We start from the raw sequence: 23,210 nt of genomic DNA, 5'->3' as shown, positions 1-23,210 counted from the left end.
AATATGTAATAAATTATTAAATGAGTATTTATTATAAGATTGATATAATTCATAAATAAGAGTTAAGAGCGCAACAAAAAGTGCGCACCTTCATGAATATTGCCTTGTTAGCTAATTGTGGATTGAGTGCGAGAGCGCGCTAGCGAGCTGCAAGAGAGAACAACGAGCGAGAAAACAACGAGATGCGCGCGGCCGGCGAAAGAGAGAATGAAGATTGTCAAATCAGTTTTGTGGTTAATTTCTGTGGAATAAGACGTGTTGTTTGTTAATTGCAAAATATCTGTGTTTTTATTATAAAAGAAAGTCCCCGATCACGACAATGGCACAGTCCGGTAAGTCGAACCTTTTGATTCATGACAGATCATTTGTTTTGCTTGAATTGTTGTGTTGTGAAATCCAACAGTTTTGTTTACCTGCCAGGATGCAGGTCCAAAGTTTCGCTTTGTTGTTTTGCCTGTGTTTTGAAACAGGTAGATTTTTGCTTGAACTTGTTATTTGAAATTGATAAAAGGCATAAAACTATCTGCGATAATTGACGGTCTTGAATTTAATGAATGATTTGCTTGTTGTTGTGATATTGGGAACGAATGTTTTGTTTTGAAGTAGTAAGTTTGGCTTTTCGTTGTGATAATTGAAAACCAATGTTTTATTCTAAGTTTATGGTGGAATTTGAAGGCAAATAATTTGCTCAAAATTTGATTGTTTTTGTACAATCACATTTTTGCTTTAGATTTGATTGTTGTTGTTTTGATTGACGACCAATGTTTTGTTTTTAATTTGATGCAATGTTTAATCGTTGTTGTGGACATTGAACTCCAATGTTTTGTTACGAATTAGACTTCAATTTTTTTTTCTTATTTTTGTGATTGATGAAAATCAATATTTTGTTTATAATTTGACAAAAGATTTGACAAGACTGTGGAAATTGAAAATCAATATTTCGTTCTGAATTTGATGGAGGATTAGTTTGCGATTGATGGTAGATAATTTAGTTATTGTTTTGGTAATTGAAATCAAATTTGTTGTTTGAATTTTTTTGTTGTTATTATAATTGACGACCAATGTTTTGTTTTGAATTTGATGCAAAATTTGATTGTTATGGATTGTTGTTATTATTGATGATCATGATCATTATTTTTATTTTTTATTTTGGATTGGATTCTGGTTACTTTGGTAATTGAAGACCAATGTTTATTTTTGAATAAGATAAATATTTGCTTCTTGCTAGTTTTGTTTTAAATTTAATGAAAGATAAGCTTGTTGTGGCAATGACTTGATGCAAAGTCCAATAAAATCACAAATTACAAAATTTACAGGTTTAATTTTGATTGAAAGATTTGATTGTTGATGAGGGAATTAAAGACCAATGTTTTGTTATGATAAGATGACAAATTTGCTTATTTTTGCGATAAATGAAAACCAATATTTTGTTTCGAGAAAGATACGAGGTTTGATTGATATTGTGGTAATCGAAAACCAGTTATTATTTTGAATATGATGATGATAGATTTGCTTTTTGTTGTGGCAATCGAAGGCCAAGATTTGTTTTCTGAATTTGAGTATTGTTATTATAGAACGGTATTTTTATTCGGTTTTAAATTTCATGCAATATTTGATTGTTGTTTTATGATGGGCAATTTTGAGTTTTAAATTTGACGCAATATTTGATTGTTTATATGGTAATTGATGACCAATGTTTTGTTTTGAAGTTGATGCAAAATTTGATTATTAATTTTATGGTTAATGAAAAATGTTTAGTTCTCATTTGAATGTAGATTTGATTGTTGTTATTATTGACGATACATTTTTACTGTGAATTTGATGCAATATTAGATTGTTGCTTGATGCTGTGGAAATTGAAAACTATCGTTTTAGAATTCTGATGAAAATTTCATAGATTTATGCAGAAATTGACAAACAATGTTTTGCTTTTAAATTTGATTTGAGCAACGTTTTTTGTCGTCATAGTTAATTTTGAAGTCTCTTCTGTGTTGGAGACTGACAAACCTCTGTGATGGTAGTCAGAAAAAAGTCTCCTCTGTGTTGGAGCCTGACAGACCTCTGCGATGGTAGTCAGAAAAAAAAGTCTCATCTGTGTTGGAGCCTGACAGACCTCTGCGATGGTAGTCAGAAAAAAAGTCTCCTCTGTGTTGGAGCCTGACAGACCTCTGCGATGGTAGTCAGAAAAAAGTCTCCTCTGTGTTGGAGCCTGACAGACCTCTGCGATGGTAGTCAGAAAAAAGGCTCCTCTGTGTTGGAGCCTGACAGACCTCTGCGATGGTAGTCAGAAAAAAGTCTCCTCTGTATTGGAGCCTGACAGACCTCTGCGATGGTAGTCAGAAAAAAAGTCTCCTCTGTGTTGGAGCCTGACAGACCTCTGCGATGATAGTCAGAAAAAGGCTCCTCTGTGTTGGAGCCTGACAGACCTCTGCGATGGTAGTCAGAAAAAAAGTCTCCTCTGTGTTGGAGCCTGACAGACCTCTGCGATGGTAGTCAGAAAAAAGTCTCCTCTGTGTTGGAGCCTGACAGACCTCTGCGATGGTAGTCAGAAAAAAGGCTCCTCTGTGTTGGAGCCTGACAGACCTCTGCGATGGTAGTCAGAAAAAAGTCTCCTCTGTATTGGAGCCTGACAGACCTCTGCGATGGTAGTCAGAAAAAAGGCTCCTCTGTGTTGGAGCCTGACAGACCTCTGCGATCGTAGTCAGAAAAAAGGCTCCTCTGTGTTGGAGCCTGACAGACCTCTGCGATGGTAGTCAGAAAAAAGTCTTCTCTGTGTTAGAGCCTGACAGACCTCTGTGATGGTAGTCAGATAAAAAAATGAATAATCTGTGCTGGAGTTCTTTGCGAAAGCAGTCAGATAACAATCTCCTCGATAAAGGAACCCGACAGACTTTTGTGATGATTTTTTTTAAAATAACTTCGCAGAAGGAGCCTTATGGATTTTAAAATATATTGTTCAGCAAATCTTTTAATTCAATTAAGGACCGACTTAAACATCACAAAAGAAATTGACCTAAGAAAATGAATAAATAAATTTAAATGTGAAAGTGAGCACTTTTTGGTATCCACAGATAAAGCAATATGTATTTTAGCGTTATGTCTGTTAACTACCTAAAAAAAATGATTTTAAATTCATCGAATAGGACTAAAACGGTTGTCACTATTACTAAAACTGGAGTTGTCCTCTCTTGAAAGATAAACCTCTAAATTAAAAGCCGTTAATGATTAAGTATCCCATATTGATAGTTGTTATGGTTAATTGTTACTTTAATCGATTTACAAAATACAAAATGATACAAAAGTTGCTTGAAACCCAACATTATTTCACAGGGAAGTAAAAATTTAAGTAATCGTTAACATGAACAATACATTATTAGTTAAAAAAGATAAAATAATTCACTTAATAATTAATTTGATGCATAAATAAAGGAATGGTTAATCATCAGAAATGCTTAAAATATAATTTAAAGTGTGAGAGCGTTGCGTCACAAGAGAAAATAATACAAATATTTAAATATTAATTTTGAATTGAGAAGTATGAGTGACAATTTGAGCAACGAAAAAAAAACATTATTTTAAAAAACTAGGAAATATTTATATTTATTTTTATTTTTCAATGCAATATCTGTTATTTGAATCAAAATAGTTCAAAATCATTCATTAATTTCGATAGAAATTATATTTTAACACTGTATTAGTTAATTGAGTTGAAAAAAAAAAAACAAAACTTTCAGAATTTTAGTAAAGTAAATATATCAAAATTCAATTAAGAGAAACATTTTTTTGAACTAAATTAAAGAAACTTTGGGGTTCTTTAATCGATTGTACTTAATTATGAAACCAAACTTCTTCAAATTACATAACAGGAGTTTATCAACAAAGAAAAAGTTAAAATTTTAAATAAGAAAAGAAATTATTGACAGGGATCGTAAAGATCGTGATTAAAAAAAAATTAAGTTTCTGTGAACAATCTACTCAAGTAATATATCAAAGTTGCTTGGAACCCATTTTACATTACGAGAAAAATAAAACAAAACATTTAAAAATAAAACATTGAAAAAATCTTTCAGCTGTTTTTAGATAAGCAAGATACGTTTTGAATGGAATTTATGGTTAGGATGGTCTCTTATGGTCTCCTCCGTGTTGGAGCCTGACAGACCTCTGCGGTGGTAGTTTGAAAAATGTTTCGCCTGAGCTGGAACTCTTTGAGAATGTAGTCAGATTGCAATCTATGCATTGCAAGAATAATTGAATAAAATATGTTTTTTGTCGTTATCTGATAAGCACAGTACATTTTGATGGTATATATAAATAAAATGACCTTAAACATTGTTTTGATCATGATTAAATGTAACATTGAATAATCTAATCTACGGTAATATCAAAAGTGCTTGAATCCATACCTTTAGCTACAATAAATACAATTTGAAGAGAAAATTAATTTGACATATAATAGAAATCGAATATAGCGGAACGGCATTTATTTCAGTTTATATATTTTATTTTTATTGCAACAATTTACCACATGATTTTGTTTTATTCATTAGAATAATATTTTCTGAACTATGTTTTGTTTCAAGATAAACAAAAATATTATTAAGTAGACACAACAGAGAAAAAAAACTATTTGGTAAAAACTATCGTTTGTCTGGTTAAAAGATCGCGTAAGTGAATATTAATAGAAAGTTCAAAATTTTTAATATAAAAGTTGTTAAAATGCGGTAATTTTTGATACAATGTTAAGCAGTGTTTGCACATCGGAAGGAACCGGTCAAGAAAAAAATCAAATGGGCAGCAGTAGAAGCGAAAGCAAGCCAGATAGGGTGAAGAAAAGCCCTAAGAAAACGCTCCCTCTCCTTTGTTCTGCTGTTCGTGAAGCTGTTTCTTGACCCCTTTCCTTCCGATCTCCATACTAGCGAGGGAGTTTAAGTGTTGTTTGTTTTAGCTGTACAGCTTGGTTGGGAATAAATTACAGAAAAGTACAGATAAAAATATTGAAAATGAGGAAGGAATAAGCTTGCTTGTAGATCCATTTTGGGTGTTTTTGGGTATTAATTACAAACATATACTTTTCGTCACGTCTGCATTTAATATTAAAATCAGTTTATGTTTACCTTCAAGTCCCGTCTGGTGGATCAATCGGACGTGGCACTGGGCTTGGGCTCATAATCCATAGATCGGTTTGAACTCCGTGGCGGGCGCACAAAAATTCAAAGTGTAAATTTGTGTAAAAACAATATTTGTGCCTGTCATAGTTTTTGCTTCAGTTTTTTTTTTAAATAAGTTAAATAAATTACCACATTGTATATATTTTTAGAAATGTTTATTCTTTGTTTTTTATGGTACACATAAATTTAAAACTTTAAAAACGCCAGGATTATGCTTCATTTGTTATTTAAGTCAGCAACATGTTAGATTTTTGAATTTAGAACACATTGTTTTATATTTCATATTCACAAAATGATAATAAATAAAAATAATGTGATTCCATTTAATTCGAAATGTTTAAAAAAATAAAAATTGCTTTTGAATTTGAATTATTATTTTTTTTAAATCGTGTTGTGTTGTTTCAGAAATGTTTGTAAAATTTGCTTTTTAATTTTAAATTACATAAAATTTAAAGAAAATCAGGTAAACAATCACTAATCTCGTATTGCATAAAAAATTGATAGACCTGCGTTTATTTGAGAAATATTTGTGGTTTTTGTTTTTCTCCTCGTTTTTTTCTTTTTCTTATATTTTCAGGTGTTTTAAATTTTCAACCTCATCAGCGCATTCCATTTTCTACAACTCCTGCGATCGGATGTCAGTCTCTTGGACAACATAGATGAAACATTTCGAAGACTGCGCTTTCTAAATCAACATGAAAACAAAGTCGAGGAACCCGACGAAAATCTTTTAGGAAATAAAAAAAACATTGATTGATTTAGCATTCATGCAATTTTTCTGTTAGGAATTATGATTGATATTCGTCATCTTGAGAGTAGAAAAGAGGGAGAATGTAGGGATTATGGGTTGCAGGATTGAATATGTAATAAATTATTAAATGAGTATTTATTATAAGATTGATATAATTCATAAATAAGAGTTAAGAGCGCAACAAAAAGTGCGCACCTTCATGAATATTGCCTTGTTAGCTAATTGTGGATTGAGTGCGAGAGCGCGCTAGCGAGCTGCAAGAGAGAACAACGAGCGAGAAAACAACGAGATGCGCGCGGCCGGCGAAAGAGAGAATGAAGATTGTCAAATCAATTTTGTGGTTAATTTCTGTGGAATAAGACGTGTTGTTTGTTAATTGCAAAATATCTGTGTTTTTATTATAAAAGAAAGTCCCCGATCACGACAAGGTCATCGCTTGAACTTCAAAGTTATCGCAGTTTTAATAAAAAAAACGATTTTTTCCCGTTTTCGTCATTTTTCCGTTTTTGCGCGCGGCGCGTCGAAAAACCCAGTTTTTATTTTCAAAAAATCGTATCTCGGAACATTGAAAACATAACTTCACCATTTTTTGATATGTTACGGAAAATTTTCCGAGGAATCTGATAAAAATATTTTTAGACAAAGGCTCTTTGGTCCCGAGACCTTCAAAAGAGCATTTTTAGTTTTCATTTAACCTTTTCAAATGTTAGGCTAGATATTTGGAACTTCTTACTATTTTTCATTAAAAGCATATCTTATACCCTTTCGTTTGCGCCCAAGACAGCTGAAATCGGTTGAAATGGTGCGGAGTTATGATTTTTTGAAAAATGTGTTTTTTTTTTGTGAAAATGGCAATTTTTTGGACCACCCTAACATTGCGTAGGTCACCCTAATGGCCAAACAAACAAAAAATACGGGTCTAATTATTTCGGTCAAGAAAATGTTTGAGCCCGATCGGGGAACTTTTTTTTCAAATCATGCTGTTTTCGTGGGGAATTGCTGTATATCGGTTTCACAGAAATTACAGAAAGATGAAAAGATTTTTTGGTAATCTCTGAGTAATAACCTTTTGACTTTTTTCAACTGCTTGACAATACAGTTTTATTGATTGATTACTGCCATTCTACTCAGCAGTATTTAAACCAGCAGACCCTTCTTGATTAATTTACAAGGATTTGTAAGCAAGGCATGTGACGACAGGTAATGTAACCCCAAACCGCACCCACAAGGTAGAAGACAAAACCCGTAATGAATCACATGTAATTTGCTCGCTAGCTTAGAGAGAGCCTCCCCTCCCGAAAAGGGTACCTGAAGCCAAATTAAGAGACGAGACGAGAATGGCTGCAAAGCATTTTCTTAGTACACTCATCTGTAGGACGTGAGCTTAGGGGATGAGTTGATATCGCGGCACCTAAATAAAATATTATCATTTTGTTGCGTTTAAGTTTTGAAGTCAAGATTGATTTATTACAGCTGGTTGAAATTATAATTATAATTGGGTATTAAAGCCCTATGTCAATTTTTATGTACAACGGTAAAAAACACGATTAAAAACCATTTCTGATCACTTTTTTTCATTTTAATGCAATTTTTTTTTTTGACAAGACAACATTTTTTCGATGGATCAACTATGGTCCCCTTGGAACGAGCTGTCAAGTAGGAACTTTTCTGTCAAGAAGGACCGCGAGGTTAATTTTTCAAAATTGATTCAAAAATCCATTTTAAACTCTTTGTGGTCGTACAAAGGGTCATTGTACTTAGAAAAATAAGCTTTATCGCTGTAAACAATAATATCAGCAATCTAAGCTTCATTTTAGGACCCAATTCCACCTCCGTGTAGTGAAGCAGTGAAGTGCTCACACGGAGAAAAAAGAGTTCCCAAAATCGTGAACAAGCGTTCATGAAAATGGGAACCACTAACAAAGTGTTCAAATTCCATGGTACGTTTTTCAAAATCGTACCATGGGATTTGAACACTTTGTTCGAGGTTCCCATTTTCATGAACGCTTGTTCACGATTTTGGGAACTCTTTTTTTCTCCGTGCAGTGCGCTATCGTTTTTTTCGGATTTTTCGCCGTAATTGATTGTGATTACCTGCGAGTTTGCTTCTCTAGAATGCCAAAGGCCGGCCGTGGCCGTGGCAGTTCGAGTGCGGCCTCGAAAAACCCGCGAAGTTCGTCTACCGACCGTGTGCAAAAAGGTAAACAAACCAACGCCGTGTCGACCGCCATCGCGCAGGAGAGCGTGAGCGCAGAAGACATCGACAAAAAGTTACTACATCCCGGATATGTTCCGAGATCACCAGTGTGAACCCGTTCAGGTACACGGAAAAAAAAGAGTTCCCAAAATCGTGAACATGCGTTCATGAAATTGGGAACCACGAACAAAGTGTTCGAATTCCATGGTACGTTTCTGAAAATCGTACCATGGCATTTGAACACTTTGTTCGTGGTTCCAGAATTCATGAACGCTTGTTCACGATTTTGGGAACTCGTTTTTCTCCGTGTACTTCCGGTGTCACGACCAGCGGCGCATCAACATCCGCCAATATGCCCATCAGGAACGAGTTCTAGATGCTGAGCGATGACGAAGAAAACAACAACAACAACACTACCGACGACGACGACGACGATGGACGTGCACAGAAGAAAGTGTCGACGTCAAAAAAGAACAATTCTCCAAAGAACGTAGACCACCTCCAAATTTTTGTTTTGGACACGTTGGCGGACGATGTTGACGAGTTGCTGGAAGGCCTCGGATATTGTCTGAAAATCGGTAAGTCGTCAGTGCAAGTTTAAACTTTCGACAACAAGAACTTCGACCTGGTTGTGGAGAAATTGAAGAGTAAAAACTTCCAGTTCTACACATTCGACCCCGTGCAGAAGACAGCCGTTAAGGTCGTCTTGCAGGGGTTCCAAGACCGCCCGATCTCCGACCTCAAGAAGGACCTCTCGGGTGCTGGAATAACGCGGCACCGTCAAAATTCAAGACCTGCGGCGAACTAAAGCGTTGGACGGGTTTTGGGTAAACTGGCGGTTCTACTCAAAGAACCCGTCGGACGCAGCACAATGCCACCGTTGCCAGAAATTCGGCCACGGCTCGCGGAGCTGCAGCCTCCAGCCCCGCTGCGTGAAGTGCGGTGAATCACACCTCTCGGAGGCGTGTGCACTGCCGTGCAAAGCGGACTTGGGGGACAAGGCAGAGCAAACTAAGGCGCGCATCAAGTGCGCCAATTGTGGAGGTAACCATAACAGCAACTACCGTGGATGCAGTGCACGAAAAAATTACCTCGAGGAGCAGGAAAAGAAAAAGAAGAAAGCAGCAGCGTCCCACCCTCCTCAGCGAAGTACGAGCGTAACCGTGCCGGCTGCTGGGCAGCGTACGGTTCCCGCGGACAACTCAGCATTCCCTCCTGGCTGGGGGCGATCGTTTGCCAGCGTGGTTGCTGCCGGTAGCGGCAATGCGGCCCAGCAAGACTTTACCGGGGAAGATCTCTTCATCCTGCCAGAGTTCTTTGCTCTCGCGGGGGAGATGATGTCGCAGTTTCGGACCTGCCGTAACAAGGCGGAGCAATTTCTAGCCATTGGGGAGCTGATGATCACGCACATCTACAAATGATAAATTACTGCGTTTTAGTTATAAGTTTTTTTTCCTTTTCTTTCCCCTTTCCTTTGCCATTTTAGCAGGTTTTTTTAAATTTTTCTTGCTCTTGTTCGTGCTTTAGTTATAGAAATAATTGTTCCAAAATGGATTATGATGCAACACACAGCTGAAAGGGACGCCAAAACTCTGTTATGAATTGCAAAAGAACTGATTGTATCTTGATTATTCACCAATAAAACCGAATTGAATTGAATAATTATAATTCTCAAAATGCACTATCAACCCCTACTTGTGGGCAGGATGCTGATGGGTAAGATGTAATTAAATTTCAAATAACTTGCTGAAAGTTACGTTGGCACATGCACCCACCAACTCCACTCAGCACCACTACGATGAGCTTCTCCGCTTGGAAATCCCAAATTAATTGTTCCGGTTACTCTGTGCCAGGATTCATCCATTCATTCTGTTCCCATCCCGGTATAGCTGCTCCGGAGTTGCACTTGAGTAGCTTCCGGTGATGCGCGCTCTTGACTGTGTGGTGGTGGTGGCGGCGGCGTCGTCGTTTGGTTTTGCCACCCCCCGAGGAAAGATTTGGTGAAAGATGGTGCGGAAGTACTCAAGCACTTCACTTCCAGCCAGCCAGCTAGCTAGAGCAAATTGAAATTAGTGTTCGATGAAAAGTGTGCTCAGATGCTGAGTGGGTGAGTTTCAACCGCAATTACTCGTACAATTATGATCGATTGATGCCAAGAGAGGGTTGTTAAACTAACAATTAATTAAGAGGGAGAAATAACTTAAATAGAATTGCAATTTTTTTTATTCCTCAGAAGATACAAATAGTTTAAATAAAAGGACAACATAAATTTAAGTCTAAGAAGAGAAGTAAGGCACAGATATACAATTTTGGTTCTCTTTTTATCAATCAAAATATATCTAAGTAAACCAAAAACCAATATTCAACCTAAAATCTCGTTTGTTCTAAGTTACACTTGAAATCCTGAGGACTCATCATAACAACATTCTCATAAGATGTTACCCTATTCCTCAGAGAAATTACTCCCTAATAAATCATCGAAATCAACGAGTGTATCCCCAATCTCAAATGGGCACTTGTCGTCTCTTCTGGAGCGGAAGTTTTCCATAGAAACAGGGAAAATCCTATTCTCTCCCTTCGAAACGCACTCGTTCAATACCAAAAATATTCCATACCTTAAGCAGCATTGTCCCGCTGCGAACAAAAGCGCTCGTCATTCTTAGGAACATCGATCGCTCTTCGGGTAATTGCACCAGGGTGAACATTTATTCATTCATTATTCACAATTTCATTCACGGTTCGTCAGTCGCCAGGAATCTGAATTGCTTGACGATGGGCTTCCTTTCGATCCTTTGTGCGAGCCTGCGGACTCTGAACCCCTAGCATACACACTTCTTCAATTTCCTCTCAAATAACTAAGGAGGGAAAGATATCCTTAAGGTGGAGTGACTTTTGCTAACTGTTGAGTTGTCGAGTGAAACATTCCCCCCTCCCGGAAAGGTCGTCATCAGTAACGCATTTTCATGGTCGGAAGGTTTCCAATAACATCAATCTGGCGCAGCAGTCCAGCTATGATTATCACCTAGATAGACAAGCTCGGAAATTTCTTTTGGTGAAAGTCACAACCGAAACACTCACACGCAGTAGAAGATGTCAAGATTTGCTACATAACGCTATTATTGGATCCCAATCAGCTATGGAAGAATTTTCACTTAGAACTCACTACTAGGTAACATAAAAGATAACAAGTATCTCTCTTGATAGACTCATGCAAGTTTCGGTTACTCATTGATAGTCTTTAGAGAGTTTGGTAGAGATCTTTGTCTGCGCCATCAAAACACATTTGTCCGTGAAATATGGAGTATAGTATAATTTGTTCTAAATTTATGATAGTTTGCAGTCTTCAGAGAATGTTAGGATTAAAACTGTTTGAAAATTTAAATAATTGACCAGTATTTTTTGGAGCTTGGTATTTCACGTGACAATGAGGTGAATGGACCCTCCTTTCTTGCGGCAGTGGTAATGATACCTTTCCTTAAGGAGCAGGATCACATTAACACGCAGCCAGAAGTCTCCCCTCGGCAGATTCTCTCCCCTCCTTGGTGATGGTTTTCTTTTCCACGTGAGCCGAAAAATATGAGGAACGGCATTTTAATTACATTAAAGATTAACGTTGTGCGCCCTGGGGTGCAAAAACGCACGCATGCAACAACACGAGCGAGGGTGGAAACGACATTTTCCGGATGGCTCGTGGGACGCGGGGTTCGAGAAACAGAAACTAATCTTATTTTACGGACATATGGGTGAGTAATTCGTTTTATGGAAATAAGGTGCGAACTTGGTGTGGTTGGTTTCAGAGTGGGGTGCAGAAACTGTGTAAATTTTGAAAGAGGAAGATCTGGTGATGCTATGCTTTACTACAGTGTGTACCTGGTTTAATAAGATAAGAAGGATAACAAACAAAGACTCACGTTTTAAATCCATGAAATCTTATTAAAGAATTAAACTTGATGCTTTTTCCTTTCTTACAACAGCAAGGTCTTAGGTTTGCTTTTGTGGTAAATGGTTAACTGAGAAATTTGTCATTGGAAAACCACTAGCCAAACCCACATTTTTTATATTTTATTAAAGTGGCTTTGGGTCGGAGAAAAGATTTTTTTTATAAATTCACAATTTAGGACCGGTTTCGTTTACTTTTTTTTTTTTAAAGAGTCACACATTTTCTTATCCGAGGAGAAGAGAGTTGAAGCAATATTATTGGTGTGTGTTTTGGTTCTCCGATGACACAATTCAGCGCGTGTGTGATAGCGAAATACATCGATAGCCATCATCGGGAAGAATACAGGAAGGCACTTCAACGGGAGAACTGTGCGCGTTGGCATCATCATCATCATGTTGGCCAGTGTGCTGGAGCTTCAGCAATAGCTGATGGCCACAGTTGATTGCAGGAACGCACACAACAACAGGGAGACGGCATCGTCATCGGAGAGGATGACGATCTTGTTTTGCGGCTCTCTCCACAGAACTGACGTGTCGACCGACTTTGGTGAGTTGTTTGGTCAATGTTTGCGGTTTCAGGTAAGTCTGGTCAGAAAATGCAAGTGTGCGTGTGCTTTTAAAGGTGAGTTTATATTTCGTTTATTTAAAATATACTGGGAACACAAAAAATAAAAAAAAAAACAGAGGGAGGGCCAAGGAATAATATTTTCCCCTTATGTCATTATTTATTTAAAATTACCAATATTTGCTCTATTCGCAGGTAGCGAGTTGTGGCGCTATAACCACGGCAAATAGTGTCCAGGGCATTTGTGGAAATACAGTGTCCCATCCCTAGAGAGTCCCGGAGCACCAAAACTTCTTAGCATGGTGGCTCCCAACGATTCATTGCCTAAACAAACAGGAACGTGAACGGGGGATCCCCACGTTTCTTCCACCCCTGTAGATTCAGAAATGTATTGCTGTTTGAACACTCGTGCTCATACTCAATCCATTCCAACGAATCATCTTTGCGGTTAACTTTACGCAGTTGGCCTGGCCGCTTTAACGTTTGTGATGTTTCAAAGCAATTTATTGCATTGGGGCACTGCGAATGTTAATAATGACAAGAGGATGCTAGGCGTTAATCAACCTAAGGCATTTTCCAGGATGCCCTCGAAAGACTGGCTGCGCTAGGGTTAGATTAGATTAGATTAGATTAGAAAGAGTCACACATTTTCTTATCCAAAAAAATCTTATTTTCAAACAATAAGTCTTTCGAATGCTTGCCCAGAACTTGAACTTTTTCAAAAATTCTTTACCAGAATAAATTACATTTTTTTTCTTATTAAATTTTAGATTTTGTACAGAATCATATAAAGTCCAGACTCGATTATCCGAAGGCCTTTGAAAAATTTCACTTCGGATAATCAAATCTTCGGATAATCGAATCACGAAAAAAAATTTTTTTTCGTTGTCTTATTTTTGATGGTCGAGCTTAAGTATGAGCCATATGGGAAATTCTCTACCAACTCACACGAAATCGGGAAAAAGTTGCCCCGACCCCTCTTCGATTTGCGTGAAACTTTGTCCTAAGGGGTAACTTTTGTCCCTGATCACGAATCCGAGGTCCGTTTTTTGATATCTCGTGACGGAGGGGCGGTACGACCCCTTCCATTTTTGAACATGCGAAAAAAGAGGTGTTTTTCAATAATTTGCAGCCTGAAACGGTGATGAGATAGAAATTTGGTGTCAAAGGGACTTTTATGTAAAATTAGACGCCCGATTTGATAACGTACTCAGAATTCCGAAAAAACTTATTTTTCATCGAAAAAAACACTAAAAAAATTTAAAAATTCTCCCATTTTCCGTTACTCGACTGTAAAAAATTTTGGAACATGTCATTTTATGGGAAATTTAATGTACTTTTCGAATCTACATTGACCCAGAAGGGTCATTTTTTCATTTAGAACAAGAATTTTCATTTTAAAATTTCGTGTTTTTTCTAACTTTGCAGGGTTATTTTTTAGAGTGTAACAATGTTCTACAAAGTTGTAGAGCAGACAATTACAAAATTTTTGATATATAGACATAAGGGGTTTGTCTGTAAACATCACGAGTTATCGCGATCTTACGAAAAAAAGTTTTGAAAAAGTTACTTTTTGCGTTTCTCTTTGTTTCGTCGTCCGTGTTTGTCGCGGGTGACCATGAACGGCCATGATCCATGACGACCAACTTTTTCAAAACTTTTTTTCGTAAAATCGCGATAACTCGTGATGTTTATAAGCAAACCCCTTATGTCTATATATCAAATTTTTGTAATTGTCTGCTCTACAACTTTGTAGAACATTGTTACACTCTTAAAAATAACCCTGCAAAGTTAGAAAAAACACGAAATTTTAAAATGAAAATTTTTGTTCTAAATGAAAAAAATGACCCTTCTGGGTCAATGTAGATTCGAAAAGTACATTAAATTTCCCATAAAATGACATGTTCCAAAAAATTTTACAGTCGAGTAACGGAAAATGGGAGAATGTTTAAAACTTTTTTAGTGTTTTTTTCGATGAAAAATACGTTTTTTCGGAATTCTGAGTACGCCATCAAATCGGGCGTCTAATTTTACATAAAAGTCCCTTTGACACCAAATTTTTATCTCATCACCGTTTCAGGCTGCAAATTATTGAAAAACACCTCTTTTTTCGCATGTTCAAAAATGGAAGGGGTCGTACCGCCCCTCCGTCACGAGATATCAAAAAACGGACCTCGGATTCGTGATCAGGGACAAAAGTGGGGGGGGGGTTGTAATGGCGAAACTTTTTGTATGGACAATTGTCCACGAGGGGGGGGGGGGTTACAGATTACCAAAAAAGTGTCCACGTGATTTGTGGATGGTCCCATATTGAAAAATTGCATTTTTTAATTTAGAAGGCAATCAAATATTTAAATGTGACTAAATTGGGTCGCAGAACTCGAATTTGATGTATAAAACAAGAAATTAAAAAATACGAAAAAATACTTTTTTGTTCGTGATTCGATTATCCGAAGGTAGTGAGGAAGGCAATTAACATTGTAGGAAAATTTATTAAATTCACATGATGAAACTGATTTCTCATCGGATTTTTTGAATTCTTACATGGAGTGCATTAATGTCCAGCTTTAGGCAATCCCCACCCACATTTAAACGTATTTACTAGCAATCGGATCAACATAGCTCTTTCTCAATGCTTTTCAATCTACATCCGGTCGAGAGAGAGAGAGAGAGAGAGAGAGAGAGAGAGAGAGAGAGAGAGAGAGAGAGAGAGAGAGAGAGAGAGAGAGAGAGAGAGCTCCTTCGAGCAAAGCTAACCCAAGTGGAACCAATCGAAGCGGGCGAGCGTGGACCGGATCTATCGATGTCAACATCCCTTTGAATGGAGACATTTTTCAAACTCTCTGTATTTTGAATGGAAATTTACAGATCACTGATTAAATGTGCGAGAAGCCCACGCTAGATTGATTCCGTGCATCCGTTCGATAACAGGATTCGTGCAACTTCGTTGGGGTTTTTTTCGAGGAAGTCAAGAAAAATCCGTTTGCATAAATCATGTTGACCACTTCATTAATCCTATTAAAAACCGTCTTAACTTTTGCTCCAAGCATAACAAATTGCTTGTCGCTGCCCAGACAGGACAAGAGAGCAAAAAAAAGGGACAATACAGAAAGCCACTCAATTTTGGCAACAGAACGCCCCTAAGTAGGGTGTAATCAAAACAAGGGGCGCACGCTTCTGAACTTGGCAAGGTTCTGCAGGATGAGACAGCCCCTGGACGCTACGCATCTAGGACGCCAAATCCTTTTCCACCCATGACAAGGTACCATCTTCCTGGAAGTTTAGGTCGATCTTCATCGGTGACGTTTTTCCAACAGGCCCTCGTCGTGTATGATAAATCGTTCCATGAATGGTCACAGGTAATCCAGGTCCAGGACCTACCGCATGGAACCTGGACCGAACAAAAAGGTAAAAAAAGGACTCTCTGTTGGCAAAACAAAACAGCGTTTACAAGTCTCGACAGACACCCGCTGAGCGGCTGGCTCCTCTGGAAAACAAAGTAGAGGGGCAATTCTGAATAAACTGGACAAAACAAGAGAGTGGTGTATGGTAAAACAATCCCTGCAAATAGAGGGAAAGTTTTAATAATGGATGATAATAAGCAGGTAACAAAAGTTTAAGGTTAAGTTTAAGGTCTGTTGTTAGGAAACAACTATTGTTTTGAAACGATTTCTTTTATAAATCCAATTGATGTTTCCCTACACCTAAAGATTGCGATATCTATTTGAAATTAATTTGAAGTTACATTTTAAACTTGAAGTTTTATTTCATTGTTCAAAAAAAACCTTTTCAGACTAATTTCGACTGTGACCTGTCGATTTCGAAAGACCTTTTTTAGTATTTCCCTATGATACCTTTTTTTCGAATACTTCCGAAATACTTTCAAATCAGTTTTGCACAGAAAGCTCGCAAATATCCATTAGAGAAAAGCGAAAGATTTGCTCATCAAACAAAATGCATGGTATAGGATATGAAAAATATTCCATTTAAAAAGTGAAACCCTCAAATCACATCTCCACGTCCTATACGCTCCGGCCCGGAAGACCCCTCATGATTCGTTCCGCGGGTCAACCAATCTCAGTCACACACACACGCCATATCGTCACCCAGGCACGCGAGCCCTCCAACCATAAATCTAGTCCCACCGTAATCTTTCAATTTAATTGATTCCCATACTGTTCGACCGAGCCGCGAACCCTCACCCCTCCAATAGAAGACGGTACCGCCGGGACTCCGCGTTGGTAATGGCGCAAAAATTAATTATACTTTCTTCTTCCAACTTCTCACGCGTATTAAGGCCCACTAATTGCAAGTGTTTTGGCTCTTGGAGCACCGCAGAAGAAGACGGCCACCAGAGTGTGTCTGTGTCTATATGTCCGGCTAATGGGTGTTTTGCTTGCGTGATGGAATCCCATTTCTATTAGTGGAGATTTTGCAGTCAATCTCACTTCACCCCACGTCGCACCTCAAGTTTAAGGTGCCGCCAGACTTGATGAAGATGAAAGTGATTCATTTTCATCGATCACAGCTGTTCCGTTTCTTTCGTTCAACTTGACTCCTTCGGACCTGATGAACGCTTTGGCTTTTGCTCTTTCGGCGCGAATTCCGTCCATTTAATAAATCAACACTTAGCCCGGACAAATTGTGGTCGAATTTAGCTATGGATTACAGCATTTAGCCATTCAATTGAAGTTAATATGGTCAAGTCCATTTTAGCTAGGCCCGAATTATATCAGGTTGAAATCGCACTGAACTCTAGTCCAGTTCATTGTTTCGTATGAGCCAATCGTTGGAAACTTTGTTGGAAGTTGGAGCAATGACTAATAGCACAACTCGACCAAAAACAGCATATATAGCATGCAGGAAAATGGGTTATAAAGTTCTTGTATTCTTTTTTATTTTGTTTTTTTTTTTTGTAATTTTAGGGTATTCTGCGTGAATTGCGTGAGCTCACAAGAACATTCGAATACTTCCTGGAGTTATAGCCAAAGTGTGCCCCGCCATAACAAACATGAAGTTGCTGGATTTTGACCTCGGATCATATCCATATTACCTCCGATAGTACGACAGTTTACTTTGATGATATGTTAGGGTGAAGACTGATTATTTAATTTAATTAATTTACACTTAAAACTTTTGTGGATCAAAATTTGTCAAATTTGTATTTTTTTTATGGATCAATTTAACAAAATTATTAAATTTCATGAGAAATCTTGAAAATTCACAAACTCTAATTATGATAGATACTGAGTTGAGGTGAAAAATAAATGACAATATGTGAAACCATACTCTTAGACATTCATCACTTTTCAGAATAACTGCATACACGACAAATTATATAAAAAATTCGCCACTGAACAATTTTATAATGAAAATTCACAGTACACAGAAAAAAAAATCATGGTTATATTACATCTGGGAAGGGGTGATTTTACCTCTGAAAATGTGTAATTTTACCACTTTTTTGTTGTAATGTCGCTTTTTCAGTCTAAATTGAGTTAACATTACATCATAAAATAGGTAATATTCAACCTTCTAAAATTACACATTCCAAATTTACACAATTTTTTACAGTGTACATACATTTCTACATGTCTAAACTGGAACTACGATAAAATCTGTACAATAGAAATAATATCTAGTATGTAAGAAAAGCTTGACGAATAAACAATCTTCAAAGTTTAAACCAAATAAAAAAATATTAAAAATATCATAATTTGCCATCATAATGGTTTTAAAATTCTTGGGAGAATTGCTCAACAAATAAAAAATAATAAACAAATAAACAAATAAATGAAGGCATCTACCTTTCCAATAAACAATTCTAAATCATCAATGGGTACTACAAAAGGCTAATTTTTATCATAGTGGATCAAAATGTTTTTTTTTTTTTTTAATATCATTGAAGCAAGAACTAAGAATGTTTTACTAGAAAGAGCTGTAAACAGTAGCAAAAACATAATAAATTGTAATTGACAATGCTTGTATTTATGTCTCTTTCCACGAAACTGTACAATGAAACCCACGTAAAAACAGCAACACAGTGTTCTCATTGAGGCGCATAATATTAAGCCCATCAATCTATTGCGCAATGATATTTTATAGCCGTGACGAAACCTGCTACGAATGGGCACCGGCAACGGTGGCGTCATGTGACAATAAATATGTTTTATTTGGTGTTCATCCACCTAACTGGGGGCTTGCAGCCGAAACAGCAAAAAACAGGTTAAGATCGATTCACCTAGAAGGATTTAAGATGTTGATTGACCTGACCGTATTTTTTGATTGACCATTTTGTATGGAAATGATCAAGATTTTTTTATTTCAGAAATCATGAACTAACTTTACTTTTATCTAAAGCAAAATGTAAACCTTTTTTCGACCTCCACATCGCAGTGGCAATCAAAGCTCTTTTTTTCTTCAACTGATTCCTGTTAACTCACTCCACTTTCCACCACACGCTGCGTTCGCCGTGGAGCCTATTCCGCAATCGCGTTGGCAAAATGATAAATTACGAAAATAACCACTTTCCAGTGACATTTTTTGCCTCCTGTAACTCTAATTGAATCGCTCTCAATATATCACAACAAAATCACCACACCAAAACTCTCATCCCTCCCTAATTCATTTATAAAAAAACTTTCTTCACACTTCCCTTTCCCCCCCCCATCCCCTCCCAACATTAATTTCAAAAAATAAAATCACTTAATACTACCTAAAAAAAAAAATTCCCTAAAATAACAAAATACACCCCATCCCCACAAAACCATATCACATTTTTTTTCCCCATTACCATCACACCAACCCCACACCCCAAACTCCTCCATCCCAATAAATTCAACACCACACATCCAACTCTACCCTATTTACCCCCAAAACCATAACATCCCCCAAACAATCCAAACCTATCCCCACACCCCCTAAAATCCCAAAAAACTTTCCAACTACATTCCCCAAAACTACAAATATTACAAATTATTTCCCCATAACACAACATAACCCTCCCACAAAATTCCCCATTATTAACTCCCCCCTTATAATTACCTCTAACCAATACTTCAAAAACAACCCCCCTATAACCCTCCCATTCCCCCATTCCCCCCCTCTCAAACTCCACCCCCTTTAAACAACCATCTACCCAATTATCCCAACCACCAATATCAACAAATCCCCCTCCCTCTCATTCCCCCCCCCCCCCCATCTTCCCTCACACCCAACCCCCCCCTTAAATACAATACTATCCCAACACCCACACCCTATACACCTCCTCCCCCTCCACCCAACACTCCCTAATCCCCACCCCCACCAACCACTCTATACTATCACACCACTAAACCACACCACCTCTCCATCCACCCACCCACCTCACCCCTCCACCCCACACAAATACCATAATAAATCCCAAACCCACCCACATCCCTATCAACACCATCCCCCCTACTCAAACTCACTATCCCTAACAATCCCCATTTCTCTCTCTACTAATAATAACCCTACACTACTCTCCCCTTCCCACTACCCTCATACAAATCATACCCTCTCTTCTAATCCCTTCCCTACCCACCACCCTCATTATTCCCATTCCTTTTTCCACCCCCCCTCTTTTACTCCCACCAATTCTCTTATCACCATCTTTCTAATTCCCTCCCTTTTCCCTTTTACATCTAATTATCACCTTCCCAACTACCTAATCTTAATCCCATTGTAGGTGGAATTTTGGACCAATCGCTGGCGCTGGCCTGTTATCTGCGGGAGGAGCTGGGAGTGCGCAGCAACGATGTGGTTGCACTGGTCAGCGAGAACCGGTTTGAGTACCCGGTGACGATCTGCGCGTTGATGTACCTGGGCGCGACGGCGGCCCTGTTTAACCCGTTGTACACGGCACGTACGTATGGTGGAGTGTTGTTTGCGGTTTGAAGATAAGAAGAAATTTGTTTTGTTGTAGGTGAGCTAGAACACTGCATTGGGTTGGCGAAGCCCAGAGTGATCTTCGTTGCAGCGCAAACAAGTATGGCTGTGCAGAGGGCTTGCGTTAAGATTAGGCGCCCGGCCAAGATCGTTCACTATGATAACGGTGCCAGAGGGCTGACGTATCAGCAGTGTTTGGAAGATTCCGGGCGGAAGCTCAAACTGGAATGCTTCGTACCGGAAGCTACCAATTTGGAACAGCATGTGGCACTGATTGTGATGTCTTCGGGTACTACTGGACTGCCGAAGGGAGTTCAAATAACTCAGTTAAATGTTATTACAACTCTAACTTATACAAAGTAAGATTATAATGGAACATGAACATAGTTCTTGTGGATGTAACTTTCGAATGCAACTTTTCAGGGAGCTTCTCACAGTTCTAAGCGAAAATGCAGCTCAGATGGTTGCCGTTGACGTGATGCCCTGGTTTCACGTCGCAGGAGGAGTCTCGATGCTAAACTGGATACTCAACGGGATGCAGCTGGTGTTTATCCCTCGCTTTATTCCCAGAGTGTACCTCTCCTGCATTCACCAGTATCGACCCAACATGCTGAACACCGTCCCACCGATAGCGGTCTTTCTGGCCAAGAGTCCCCTGGTGGATGAGTACGACCTGTCATCCGTGAAGACAATCATTTGTGGGGCGGCCCCGCTGAGTCGCGAAGTGGAAGATTTGATTCGTTCTAGAATGAACGTTTCCTCGATTCGACAGGCCTACGGAATGAGTGAAACAACGCTGGCCATTCTCGTGCAGATGGACGAGGACAATTTGCCCGGGAGTGTGGGAAAAGTTCGAGCAGGGCAGTACGCGAAGGTGGTCGATACGGAAACTGGGAAGACGTTGGGTCCTAATCAAAATGGAGAATTGTGCTTCAAAGGGACGTTGATCATGAAGGGATATATTGGGAAAGAGGACGCTATTGACAAGCAAGGATGGTTGCGTACAGGAGATGTTGGATACTACGACAAAAATCGAAACTTTTACATCGTGGATCGACTGAAGGAGCTTATCAAGTACAAAGCTTTTCAGGTGCCACCTGCGGAGCTGGAAGCCCTATTGTTATCATATCCAAAAGTTAAGGATGCAGCTGTAATTGGAGTTCCGGACGAGAAAGTTGGAGAATTGGCAACGGCTTTTATAGTTCCCGCCGAGGATGTCCAAGTCACGCCAGAAGAGATTGCCAAATTCCTCAACGATCAAGTTTCGATCCACAAGAGATTACATGGTGGAGTGAGGCTAATCCATGAAATTCCAAAAACAGCCAGCGGAAAGATCCTCCGGCGAAACCTTCGTGAGCTGGCCAACAACAAAGCAAAGCTGTAATAAATATGAAATAAACTGATATCATTACATACTTCTTAGGAAATCTTGGAATGAAACCTTCAATTATTAAAAAAATTAACAGATTCCGAACAAAATCCCTTCCAAGAACGAGATTTGCCTTCCTAATGGCTAAAAATTAGGGCGTGCATCGAGGACATTCCTCCAAGCCACAATCGGTGGCAAAAACACTCCGACAGGCACCAGCTCGATGATAAAACTGTCAATTATGTGTGATTTTATAGCTCTCAGACTCATGATTGACCCCAGGCAGACCCGATACCGTACCGTCGGCGGTTATCTCTGCCCTGAGGTTTTGAAGATCAATCTGTTGGTCCAAAGACACATTAGGCTTCGTGACAGAGTGGACCACAAGGTCCAAAAGAAGAAGGTGTATACTATAAAATTAGTTTTTGATCTTTCCCTTTTGAGCTTCCGATTTTCGGTCGAGGTCTGCCTGCAGGGAATTCCCGCAAGTCGACGTGAGTCGGTCAAAGTCGGTAGCAGGGACACAAGCGATATACGCGCGAACACATAAATTATCGTTCATTAAGACTGTTTACTTTCGATTTCGAACGATGCCGGGACACAGTCGGGCTGGCGATACAGTGCAATGTGCTTTGGGCAAAAATTGCAAGTGTCTTTTTATGTGCTGCCCGGGAAACGGGCAGATGAAAGTGATCTTTTGGAGTTTTAAGGAAATTATACTTTAAGTATCATCATTGGTGATCTTTCTTCTACATACACCTTTTGGAGTTAACATAATAGCAAGATGTTTGAACAAATTATGGAGTATGGATGGCCTTGGCCGCATTTTTTAGGTTAATTATAAATGAAATTGATGTATTTGCCGAATTTTTACGAAAGAAAATGAAGTCATGAAGTTTTTATAGTAATTTATGTTACCCTTTAATTTTCTAAGTATTAAAGTTTAATCTCATTCAAATTTTTAGGCATGTTTCTCATGCAGGAGCATTGCTTTTAATTGTGGAGGCTTCCAAATGCTAATATTTCATCACCACTAATTATCTTGCAGTGTGTGCAATTGAAAGGTGAGATGTCCTTTCCAATGCCACAATCATTTGCTCATTAATTTCAGAGTATGGCTCTTCATGCCATCCAGTGGCACTTCCCATTTCGTGTATCAGCTTTCCACCAATGCACATTGTAAATCAATGACTTAATTTACATAGATTGGTGTAAGTGTTTCCAGTCAACAAGAAACCGGTCTGATGCCCAACTGATTATCCTTGTCGTTATCCCTTTGATGGTGATAGTTTCATAATTTATTTATGACGGCG

General features: G+C 38.4%; 1 protein-coding gene across 1 annotated transcript; it reads left to right on the top strand.

The window, feature by feature from the left end:
* Positions 1-319: 319 nt before the first annotated feature.
* On the top strand, positions 320-21,955 carry LOC120427907 (uncharacterized). The gene is made up of 4 exons (XM_039592847.1): positions 320-332; positions 20,329-20,505; positions 20,566-20,887; positions 20,952-21,955. The coding sequence occupies exons 1-4, from the start codon at positions 320-322 to the stop codon at positions 21,910-21,912; spliced, it is 1,473 nt and encodes a 490-aa protein (XP_039448781.1). The 3' UTR covers positions 21,913-21,955.
* The last annotated feature ends 1,255 nt before the right edge of the window (positions 21,956-23,210 follow it).

The sequence above is a fragment of the Culex pipiens genome, chromosome 1 (genome assembly GCF_016801865.2).
Source record: "Culex pipiens pallens isolate TS chromosome 1, TS_CPP_V2, whole genome shotgun sequence".
NCBI classification, from domain to species: domain Eukaryota; kingdom Metazoa; phylum Arthropoda; class Insecta; order Diptera; family Culicidae; genus Culex; species Culex pipiens.
Note: the sequence above shows the minus strand (reverse complement) of the source record. Positions and strands in the feature narration are given on the sequence as shown.